Consider the following 12985-nt stretch of genomic DNA (forward strand, 5'->3'; position numbering starts at 1 on the left):
TTTAGTGATGGATTAAATAACAGACTGGCCATTGCTAAAACCCAATCTGGTGATCTGGAAGATAAGCTATGGAAATACTGTGGAATGTAAAACAAAAAGATAAGAAGATGAAAAATAAGAAAGAAACTGTTCAGTGACATAAAGGATAGACTCAGAGGTCCAATGTGTCTCTAGTAAGAGTTCCAGGAACAGAAAAGAGAGAAAATGTAAAAGAAAAAATAATTAAAGAAAAAGTATAGGAGAATCTTCCAGAATAAAAGATAGGGAATTTTCACTTAAATTTCACTGAGAATACCTGTGAAATTTCAGAACATCAGTAATAAAGAAAAAAAAAACCCAAAACTTCCAGAGTTAAAAAACAAATAAAAATTACCAAAAAACTAAAAACCTAAAACACAAACAACAAAAGAAAACCGAAACAGGCTGCTTACAAAGGAGTAAGAATAAGAACACAAGAATATCTGGCTAAGAGTCTCAGTTACCAGAAAATGTGGCTGAGAGTATACAGGAAAGCATGTATGTGGGCACTGAGGTTCAGTCTGAGCAGAGATTTTTTTTTTTAAGTAATCTACACTCAATATGGGGCTCAGACTCATGAGCCTAGAGTTGTAGGCTCCACTGACTGAGCCAGCCAGTTGGCCCCTGAGCAGAAACTTCTGTTCTTCCCTCATACTGGCTCACCAGATTTCCAAGGAGCCAGCAGCTGATGACTAACAATGAGAGAAAAGAAACAAACCGTTTAGTAGAGAAGAACTTAAAACATTTACCATCCACGCATTCCATATGAAAAAATTACTCCAGGTAGTATTCAAGAAAAATGGGGGGAAAAAAAGGTATGAAAATACAAAGATGAGATTTAAGGACAAAATGATGTTAAATAAAGTACAGAGAAAACAAACTTCAAGAAGAAATTTAAAAAGAACCCATAGAGGGGCGCCTGGGTGGCTCAGTCGGTTAAGCATCTGACTTTGGTTCAGGTGATGATCTAGCAGTTCCTGTGTTTGAGCCTCACGGGGGTGGGGGGGATGGGGGGGGTGGGGCGGCTCTGTGCTGACAGCTCAGAGCCTGGAGCCTGCTTCAGATTCTGTCTCTCTCTCTCTCACTGCCCTTCCCCCGCTCACACTCTGTCTCTGTCTCAAAAATAAACATTAAAAAAAATTTTTTTTTATTTTTTTAAATTTACTTTTGAGACACAGAGAGACAGAGCATGAGCAGGGGAGGGGCAAAGAGAGAGGGAGACATAGAATCCTAAGCAGGCTCCAGGTTCTGAGCTGTCAGCACAGAGCCCGAGGCGGGGCTCTAACTCACGGAGTGTGAGATCATGACCTGAGCTGAAGTCGGATGCTTAACCAACTGAGCCACCCAGGCTCCCTTAAAAAAAATTTTTTTTTAAAAATATAGAAACTTGAACCTTGAATGCTTTCCAGGTTCTCTTGAGCGACAGAGATTTAGTGGCACACAGTTACAAATTCCTATTTTTTTTAACAACCCTATTTGGTTTAATAATGAATCATATTAATAACATCAAAACATTGTAAATGCTGTGTTTTATGAAGTTTGACTTTTTGGAATCATTAGTGCCAAGAGAAAGCATGCACATATTTAATTTCTCAGTTTCCCTAGAATTATTAATATTTAAAGAATTGTTTAAAACACCCTTATCTTCACAGAGGTATAATTATGATGACAGTGATGATGATAAAGATGTTCTAAAAAATATTTTCACTGCAAACTGCAACAGTAGTATTTTGTGGGGGAAAACAGGGCCAGATTTATCAAAAACTGTTTCTTAACTCAAGCCCACAAAGGAAAAGGAAAGAGGGACACATTATTTCTCTATTTAGTATACCCATGACAATCTCTTAAATTATTCTACCTTATCCGTGAGCCTCCACGGAGCAGTGAAAATTTTCTCATTTTCTTGCTCTCTCTTCCTTTACAATGGTAAATAATGCCGTTCTACAAAACTTGGGAGTCCTTTATTTATAATATAAATATATCTACTGAATATCACCTTAACAGAAGAGAAATAATTTCTGAAATTCTCTCCATTCATTATTTATAAACATATGGAAAGACATAAGTAACACTGAATTAAGGAATTATGCCACTATTTTCATTCCTGTATTTCAAGCCACCATTATCTATTACCTGAAGTATCTCAATACCCTCTTAACTGGATTGAGAGCTTTTACTCTGGCTTGTTCTTGTTGACCCTCCATGCAGCAAAGTGATCATCTAAAATGCAAATCACGGGCACCTGGGTGGCTCAGTTGGTTAAGTGTCTGACTTCGGCTCAGGTCATGATCTCATGGTTCGGGAGTTCGAGCCCCGCATCGGGCTCTGTGCTGACAGCTCAGAGCCTGGATAGAGCCTGCTTTGGATCCTGTGTCTCCCTCTCTCTCTGCTCCTGCGCCGCTCACATTCTGTCTCTCAAAAATAAATAAACATTAAAAATAAAATAAAATGCAAATCACGTTGCCCCCATGCTCAAAACCTTCCAAAAGCTTTCCATTATACTTGAAGTAAAATTCGCAGTTTTGATCATAGTCTATGGGGCCTCAAATGATCTGGTCCCTATCCTACCACTATTCCCTTTGCATATTTCACTGGAGTTATTCTTGCTGCAAAGCTCATTTCCACTTCAGGACCTCTGCAGTGTTTCAGTCCCTAGATAGCTCTTTCTTCAGAGATTCACATCTGCTCTCTCATCTTCTCAGTGAGGCCTTCCCTGACCCATCTAGTATCAATTCCTCTCTGCTGTTATTCTTTAAACTCTTAGCCTGATTTAGTTTTCTTATAAGCAGTCAACACTTCTACATAGTATATACTTTACTTATTCATTCACTTGTTAATTGTCTGTGTCCACTAAAATATACACTCCTAAGGTCAATATCTTTATATGGTCCTTGACTATACCCCACTCTCCACAGTAATGTCTGGCATGTAGAATGAATAATTACTGAACGAATGCTAAATACCTATTAATACTGTAGCCAAATAAAATATAAATAGGAACACAGAAAAAAAAAAAAAAACAAAACACACATGCTCCCTCTAATCACAGACATACATTTATAGGTCTGCAAAATCACTTGCAGTTCTTTTGGACCTGAGTTTAATTATTTGTCAGTATGTCATCCTTTGAAAGTGTGGTCATTGTTCACGGCTAACTAAGCCTCACAAGCCTGTAATGCCTTTGCTAAAACAAGTCATTCATTCTCCAATTGCTGCAAGCCAAGTTGATCTATCCCATATCTGCTTCTATTTCCCAGAAGTCAACGATTATGCTGCAACGCTTCAGTGAGTTTTCTTTGCATTGTGTCCAGTAGTTACAAACCAGTCCACTACGCAGTAGCTTTTAAGTATCTACTATCATTCATTCTTCACTTACATTTAGCTCAGCAGAGTAGCTACAATGCCTATAGATGAATGTATAAGCCCTATAGGATTTCAGGATTGGAATCTTATAATTTTATGTTTGAAATGATCAGGCGGTGGTACACGGGGATCAGTTTCAAATTTTATGATGAAATAAACTCTTGGGTAAGCTCCATCAGGGCAAGGAACTTGTCTGTTTTATTCATCAACTATATCCAGCTTCTACCACAAGAATTAATATAGACAATCACTAAAAGAATTAATATTAATTAAACAAGGAAGATAAATTACCTCAAAGTTGGTGTAATACTACTAAGAGAGATATAATAATTAGATGTCAAAAGCAGGAATAAGATTAGAAATAAAAATAACGTGACTAAGAGACTGAAACAAATCAATAAATAAACACCCCAAGGGTATCATGAAGAAAGTAAACTACAAATGTTGAAAAATCTAAGACATTTTCTAAATTACTATCAAATATGGCATATAAACAAAAATCAAAACAAGCCTTCTAACTAAAGCCATCTTTAACTCACAGGAGTGGAAATCTTCTTTGCTGTTTCTGTGATTACTTGTTCTAGAGGTTTCCAGATCTGAAATGCATAGCGACCTAAAAAACAACAGGAATAAGAGCAAACATATTTTCCATAATATGGAAAGACAATACCCACAAGGTAGTAACTATAATATTTATTGATAGTTTCTTTTCTATGTATTATTTCAATAACTATTTCAAAATTTACCAGAAAGTTCTATTTTTCCAAATGTCTAATTTATTGAATGGAGGAAGCATTTCATTTTAACATAATTAAAATAGTTATTAGATTGAGGGATGTCTGGGTGGCTCAGCTGGTTCAGCATCCAACTCTTGCAGGTCAGGTCATGATCCCAGGGTTGTGGGATCGAGCTCCTGCATTGGGCTCTGTGCTGAGCATAAAACCTGTCTGGGATTCTCTCTTTCTCCCTCTGCCCCTCTCCCCAGCTCACACATTCTGTCTCTCTCGAAAATAAAAAATAAAATAAAAATAAAGTTATTATTTATCAAGTTCTAATTAATGATTATAAAATTAGAAAATGTCAATGTTTATGTATATCTTCTATTTATACCATATGATAGGTAACAAAAAAAAAAAAAAAAAACATCCTAGTACTCTAACACAAACTATAGATAAAGTCCTTTTATGTATGTGTAGATTCACACATCTGGTTATTTGTACTGATTTTCCCAGTGATAATCACTTTGAAATACTTAAGAGAACAAATACTATCTAGGATCTGTAAAACATAGGAACAATTTTAATGGAACTATCTACAAAGTAAAAAGCAACTATGTAAGAAATATTCACCAAAGATATTTACTGTCAATTTCTCATCAAATTTAACTATTCTCCTAAAAGCATAATTTATTTTGGTGCTTTCTTTTCTTAGGTATCCTAATAATTAAAACTCCTGAGTCATCAATAGCAAAACAGGTCCCAAACTATTTTGAGGGCATAGAACAAGAATAAAATATTACCTGATTAATTTACCTTTTATACCCTAATCAGCATTATGTACCGATCAACAGTAGTGTCTCTCTTCCCAAAAGTCTTACTAGAAAACCCACTATGATACTCTGGATTTTATTCAATTTCCAACCATAACCTTCTTTGCAAATCAAGATTTCCACTGGGAAAGCTCAATTACATACACCTCTTAGAAATTTCCTGTCTAGGGGCGCCTGGGTGGCTCAGTCGGTTAGGCGTCAGACTTTGGCCCAGGTCATGATACCGCGCTTCATGGGTTCAAGCCCCACGTCGGGCTACGTGCTGACAGCTCAGAGCGTGGAGCCGGCTTCAGATTCTGTGTCTCCCTCTCTCTCTGCCCCTCTCCTGCTTGCACTCTGTCTCCCAAAAGTAAATAAATATTAAAAAAAGAAAACATTTAAAAAAAAAAAAAAGAAGTAGTTACCTGTCTAAACACACTATTATTCCTGTGCAAACAACATGTGAAAAATAGGATGCTAGGTATGGGAGATGGGAAATAGTCAATCCACATAGAAGAGAAAAAGTTCTTGACCTCAAGGAGAGCATTAAATAAAGGGAAATTAAGTTAAATAAGTGACACTGAAAAAGTGAGAGCCTAACTCATCCAAACCTCTTGTCCTATAGATGTCAATTTCCATCTGATTCTACAATAGTACACAGTATAGCTCTTAAATTACCTCAAAATTTAAAATATAAAAGCACATATAATCAGGCAGTCTTGATGAAAAAAGTAGGTAAAGTCTTCAACAAGTGACATCTGAAGGTTTACTTTAACCATAAACCAGAAGACCTAGTTCCAACAAGTCTAAGTGTACTTTCTCCTAAATTCCATTATTCAGTTGCATTTGGCTCTGGAAGAGAGCTGCCTGCTATTAACATTCTAGTTAGTAATAAGAACTTGGCAAAAGTGTGGTATGTACACAATTCACACACCAATTCTTCTCATTTTAGAAAGAAAACCCTGGCAAAAGTACAGCATCTGTCTTTAATTTCAAATAAAAATCTTCCATTTGAATTTCAAAATAACTATACCAATTCTGCTAAAATAGTTGATACTAAAATTCACGTTTCATGTTTAGGGCCAAGTTTGTCAGAATTCCTTTTTGGACGATAGTCTTCTCAGAAAACCTCAGTGTAGTCATCACGATGAGACACAAGACGTTGATGGCACAAAGACCAAGAGAATCTGAACCACTGATCTTGATTTTTAAGTGTTTATGCTTAAGGTGCTTTAAGAGAACTGCATGAAATTAAGTATCATATAAAACAAAACAAAACAACAATCTTTTATGTCCCATTTTGCAATTGGATCTTACCAACTCCATATAACCACAATGGAATGTAGCTTCACTTAAAGAGAAGATCCAACAAACAAAATCAAATCCACGAAACTTAAGAGACACAAATGCTAAAACAAAAAATGTAACGAGAGATGCTCTCAGATCAACATCTGATTAGGAAATAGCTATCCAATTTACAACTGGAAGAGATAACAATTTTGCTTTAAATTTTTATAACTATTTGGTGATTTGGACAGTAAAAGAAATTCTCCCAGGTTTTCAGAAGAAATTACACCAATGTGTTAAAAAAAAATGAAGTAATTAATACATTACAGGGAGTAACTATACTCATCAAAAAAAGTGACTACAGGGGCGCCTGGGTGGCTCAGTCAGTTAAGCGTCCGACTTCGGCTCAGGTCACGATCTCGCGGTCCGTGAGTTCGAGCCCCGCATCGGGCTCTGGGCTGAGGGCTCAGAGCCTGGAGCCTGCTTCCGATTCTGTGTCTCCCTCTCTCTCTGCCCCTCCCCCGTTCATGCTCTGTCTCTCTCTGTCTCAAAAATAAATAAAACGTTAAAAAAAATTAAAAAAAAACAAAAAAAACCAAAAAAAAACAAAAAAAAACAAAAAAAGTGACTACTCAGGAAATGTGACATCTTACTGCAAGAAAAAAACAAGAATAAACAAACAAAAAAACAAGGGAGAACAGAGGAACCCCATATCAGTTACATTGCTTCATACTGAACAATGTTTTTATTTTTTATTTTTATTTATTTATTTTTTTAATGTTTTATTTATTTTTGAGACAGAGAGAGACAGAGCATGAACGGGGGAGGGTCAGAGAGAGGGAGACACAGAATCTGAAACAGGCTCCAGGCTCTGAGCTGTCAGCACAGAGCCTGATGCGGGGCTTGAACTCATGGACCGCGAGATCGTGACCCGAGCCGAAGTCGGCCGCTTAACCGACTGAGCCACCCAGGCGCCCCTGAACAATGTTTTTAAAGTACATTATAGTTCAAGCTAAAAAAAAATACTATGAAGATCAACTATTATTGGGGCTAGTTTTCCTAGCTTCTTATTGTTAATTTTCTTCACTACACAGTTATCTAGCTTTTGCTACACTGACAAATGTTCAGGGACTATAAATGGAGAAACAAATGAGAATGTATAATGTCTTAAAACCCAAACCTCAGAATACAGAGGGTATCCTCATGAATCACTATAGAAGCTATCTGGAAATATTTCTCCTGCAACATTTATTGAGAAGTATGCTTTACTTATCTTACCTGCAAAGGCAAGAGTTGCAACACCCAGTCCAACAGCTATCAAACTTCTTGCCTATAAAGGAAAAAAATGATTATCACTTACAGTCTTACACTGGCTTTTTTTTTTTCTTCAAGTAAACCATTTAAAATAATGAGAATAATTATGTTAAATACAACATTTTACTCAAGCTCTGCTGTGAAAAACAGAATTTTTTTTAAATCTGCAGTGTCTATGGGATTCTACCTGCTGTGTACCATATTAGCTAATTTTCAGTAAACTTGGGGCACCTGGGTGGCTCAGTCGGTTAAGCATCCGACTTCGACTCAGGTCATGATCTCATGGCTCGTGAGTCCAAGCCCCGCGTCAGGCTCTGTGCTGACAGCTAACAGCCTGTAGCCCACTTCAGATTCTCTGTCTCCCTCTCTGTCTGCCCCTCCCCTGCTCATGCTCTATATCTCTGTCCTTCTAAGTAAATAAACATTAAAAAAAATTAATTTTCAGTAAACTAAAATTATTCTAGATTTCACTTAATTTCTGTATATATGAATTCATTCTACCCAAGATCTTTTATGCTAAAATATTTTCTATAGGTTATTCTTAATAGTGGTTAAATATATTTATCTTCTACAAAAATAGAAGGAACATATTTCCTTTATATTTGCAATAGCATTTGCTATTATTTTAAATTTTGATAAAACATTAGATCTATGTTTAGTAAAGAAGTCAAACTGCCAAAAATTAGTAAGAATTATGAATAATTTAAAAGTTAGTTTATTTCTACCTTTACAGACCAATGTAAAGTTTTTTAAATAAGAGCCAAGAATTTAGAATCCATAAAGTTATGAGCTCATTCTGATAAAAATCTAATTTAAATTGGTTATATTCTATGCTTTTCTCCTTTACCATCTCAGAAAAATATTTAAATCAAAACAGATAAGGTTTACATAACAGAGCTCAATAGCTCCCCCACCCCAACATCCATTCCCCCTTTCTTCTCTAGGATCGGGAATTCCTATTTTTAGTCAGACATATTTCCAAGCCTCCCTTAGACTATGACTATGTTAACTAAATACTGGCTTATAAGATATAAGCAGGGTGGTATATGCAACTTCTGAGAAGTCCTTTGGGGGATGGAAGAAATGTCCTTCTCCTTTTCTATTCCTCCTTCTTACCGGCTAGAAATGTAGATATTCTACAGCTAGAGCAGCCATGTTGGATAAAGAAGGAAAAACAATGAGATGAAAGGAGACTGTGCCCCAGATGATCAGGGAGACGCCATAGCACCCCAGGACTGCCTCTATTTACACAAGATAAAAATAAAATTCTATCTTTGTAAGCGCTTGCAGCCAAATCAAATTTTGATGGATACAGAATTCAGAAGAGACACGATAGAAATGTTTTTCTCTAATGGTGAGAGGTAAATCTGTTAAGATCCAGGAAAGACTAAAAAATACATCTAGAAAAAAAATTTCCTCAGTAGGGAACAGAATGGATTCATTTCACACTGGTGCAGAAGTAGTAAGACAGAGGTTGAGCCTGGAGGGATGTTATGAAAGTGGTCTAACTTTAATATCCAGCATCTGTCTCTTAGAAATCTAGAGCTCTTCATAGACAAGATGAAGGAAGTTCATCTATGGTTCTCCTCCTCAGTTCTCATGCTAAGATATACTTTTTTTACCAGGCAGTAACACTGGACACCCTAGTAAAGAAAGATCTTTTTCCCCCAGCAGAGCAGAGGAAGTCTAGAGCTAGCTACCCAGAGAGGCAAAACAGTTTCCAAAGTTCCCTTCAGGTTGTCTAGACAGGTTGTCTGTCCTGAACAGAAGGGAGGTATAGATTTAAAGAGTATAGATTTAAAGAGGATATTCTGTTGAGGTATATGTTTACCATTTTCTAAAGCTTCCCTGAGGCTGTATGGTTTGAAATTTCCAGTCTTCCACTGGTTCACTTTAATGAACCTCAGTCCTAACAAACTACTCAACTGTTTCATGTGTGAATTTATTCCTTCTTTATAACCTTGTTTAGTCTTTCATCTGTCTAGAAATATTTATCTTTGCCTACCAGATATGTCCTGTTCTTAACACTTTAGTCTAAATCTGCCACAGAATTGGAGAAGTCATTTGTAACACATAATTGACAATGAGCATATATCCAAAGACATGTACAGAATTCCTCCATATTACTAGTAAGGGAGACAATCCAACAGAACCATGGGCAAAAAGGTCAGGGACTTTATAGAAAAAAATCTAAATGGCTAATAAACATATGAAAAGGTACTCAACTAAAAGAATACCTAGGGAATGCTAACAACAAAATGCTGCAGAAATATTAATACCAGCACATAAAGACCTCTGGCCTTTGTGGAACTTCTGTCCGTTGAGCCATCTCAAGCGCGAAACAACAGTATCTATAATTCCTAAGGTTATTGTGAGGATAAAATGTAATTATGTATGTAAAGGACTTAACACAGTGGGTTGGCACATAGTAAGCAGTCAGTAAATGTGAACTGCTTTTAATATTATCAATAAAATAACTACTATTAATTGAATATAAGTGGTATAGCAGAAAAAAGAACAGTGTTCTGCAAACACTTAAATTTGTCTAAGGGAAGATTCATAGAAGTAATTTTTGAGGTAGGCCCTAGAAAATGAGTTGGTCTTCTCTAAATTAAATAATCCAAATTCTCACATTTCAAAAAACCATATTTGAAAAATACAGTCTTAAAAAGTTGTGTTATTCTAATTTCACATTTTTATAGATTAATAATTGTGTCACTTTTACTATTTTAACTACTCAAAATACAAATTGTTGCCTCTACAATTCCAAAGAGATTTTCATTTGGAGGTATTTATATCAGAAACATTAAACCATTAGGCATCCGGTCATTTTTCCCTTTAATATGTAAATCTAAAATGTTTAACAATATTCAATTGAATTCAACAAATAAGTATTAAGCACTCTGCTGTCATTCTCCATCTGTCCTTCTAGATTCATTCTCCACCCTTCTCTGACTTGCTCTGTACTTCTGCATCCCCTTATCCACATTATCCAAGTCCTCACTTGCCCACTAGTTTCTGTCTGGGCTTTACCAAAGAGAGGAAGTGTCAAAAAGAACACCAGGCACAGGTGACCAATCCCAGGAGAGGACTCCAAACACTTCTGCCTGTTGCATCTTGGTATCAAAGTTGCCAAGGAAAACATTACACAGTCAAGCACTGGATAATGCTTTCCTTACACGAAAGAAGACAAAGTTCAGCTCCAGCTGTATGCATCAGTCCGTTAAGGCTAATGGGTTCCCCCTCCCCCACCCCCAGTGCTAGCTAACTAAGGGAAATGGGCCTACAAACACCCACCCCTCTGGTGGCGCAACAGAAGGACTCACCCCTCCCCACCCCACACCATCCCTGGAGTCTGAAATACTGAAAGCTGAGGGCATATGTGAGAGCCATTGACTATGCTTCAGCAGAACAAATCCCACAAAGGTGGTAATCCCAGCACAAGGTATGTGAACTCCTCATCTCTTGCTAGGGAAGTATTCTGAGCCCAGCACCCACTCTTATGTGGCCAAGTGGGATTGATGACTGTGCACAAAAGACCGACTTCTTAAACAAGAAGCATCAGCAGAAAAGCAAAAGGTGGAAAAAGATAGAAGTAATGGTACAATTTACTTCCTGTTATGTTTCCTTTTCAGCCACAGCTCCTGTTAAAGGGCTCCTCTTCCATGCCCACGACTCTCATTGGGTTCTGGAACATACATAATCCCATTCTCTTGCCCCTTTCTCTGGGTGGATAACAGTCTCCAACCATTGCTAGCCCCTGGATGATTCATCACCCATTTCTGGTTACCTTAAACCATGCCTCCCTGTGCAAATAATCTCTTCATTAAACTATCTTCAAAAAAAAAAAACATCCATTACTGCCAGGACCCTCACTGACACAAAAATTACTGTACATCAGTCACTATATTATGCACAACAGACATAGCATGTAGCAAGGCAAAGGTCCATATCAAATGAGTCCTATGTAGGACCTGAAACGTGATGGGCCTCCAACGTTTAATCTCCCAAAGACCTTTATTTTTACCCTTATTACAACATTTACTACACTAGTTTATAGTTAGATGTGCTCTGTCTCCTTTAGCTTTTCTACATATAAATAACTTTTTAAAAATCTGGTTAAATCTATGGGTCACACCAGAAAACCACAGATATATACACACAGCAAATTTTTTATACATAATTTGAAGGGATCCAAAGGCTTCTCTGAAGCCCTTTAGTTCACAAGCCCAACATGAGAACCTCCATAACAAATATATAAATAAATAAGCTCGCTAAAGTCAAAAAGGGTGTTATCATTTACCTTCGTGGTCCTAGAGCACATGAGAAGACCTGCCACATATATTTCACTTTACATTCATTCAACAATACAAGAAAAGTATTAATACAATAATATATCAAATACCAGAAAAATAACACTGACGACAGAGTTAACCTCTGTTTCTCAAGACTAACTTTATAGAAAGATAAACATGAAAGGCCTTACAACCTTTAAAGTCAAAAAGAAACCAAACTCAAATTAGGTAGATCACTGGCGCAAATAAGAATGTTCAATATATGACCAAAAGCTGCAGTCAAATCTTATTTACCCACAGTGAATGGACAAAGTTATGCACAGCTTTCATCAAAAACTCATCTTTCTGGGGCACCTAGGTGGCTCAGTCGGTTGAGCGTCCGGCTTCAGCTCAGGTCATGATCTCATGGTTTGTGAGTTTGAGCACAGCATCAGGCTCTGTGCTGACAGCTCAGAACCTGGAGCCTGCTTTGGATTCTCCCTCTTTCTTTACCCATCCTCCACTCAGGCTTGGTCTCTCTCTCTCTCTCTCAAAAATAAATAAATATTAAAAAAAAAAACAATCTCATTTTCCTTATTGGAAGGGACCTATAACTGATTTACCTCTTTAATTATATTTTAATTAATTGATATTAAAATAGTTTACACTTTTTAAGCATAAACCATTTATAACAAATAAAAATATATTATTTGGAAATTGAACTCCACTTGAGATTTTCAAAAAATACCATGTATCTTACACAATCAGATCTTAGACTCTGAAATAAGAACATACGTCTTTCTCATAAAGTTTTCTATGGAAATACTAAAACTGTTAGATATAAAGCAATTAAGTTAAAACTTTAACATTAACTGGTCCAAAATAAGAATATGATCAATTTCCTAGAAAAAACACATTTATCTGCTATGTAACAGTTTTTCATGCACTAAAACATCATTGGTATTTTTTTTTTCAGACACAAATTGAGAGAGCTCTAAGGCAACAATAAATTCCCCCAGCCCTCCACATATCTGAATGACCCCAAAGGGGAAAAGAAACTATCTAATTGCAAATGTAGAAAACAGGAAGTACAGGAGATTGAATCTGAAATCTCAGCAAGTAGTTCAGACAGAATTCTTGACAATACCTTTATTCGACTTTAATTTTTAAAAGTAAAATAACATCTAAAACATACTGGGGC

The 12985-nt window shown here is 36.5% G+C and overlaps 1 protein-coding gene across 1 annotated transcript in view; it reads right to left on the reverse strand.

Moving 5' to 3' along the window:
- Positions 1-12985, reverse strand: part of DNAJC15 (DnaJ heat shock protein family (Hsp40) member C15) — a 68715-nt gene that overhangs the window by 31982 nt on the left and 23748 nt on the right. The window contains exons 2-3 of the mRNA XM_007085371.2: positions 7475-7526; positions 3921-3994 (exon numbers count right to left, since the gene is read on the reverse strand). Of these exons, the coding sequence (XP_007085433.1) occupies positions 3921-3994; positions 7475-7526 (126 nt within the window). The remainder of the gene's footprint in view (positions 1-3920; positions 3995-7474; positions 7527-12985) is intronic.

The sequence above is a fragment of the Panthera tigris genome, chromosome A1 (assembly GCF_018350195.1).
Source record: "Panthera tigris isolate Pti1 chromosome A1, P.tigris_Pti1_mat1.1, whole genome shotgun sequence".
NCBI classification, from domain to species: Eukaryota; Metazoa; Chordata; class Mammalia; order Carnivora; family Felidae; genus Panthera; species Panthera tigris.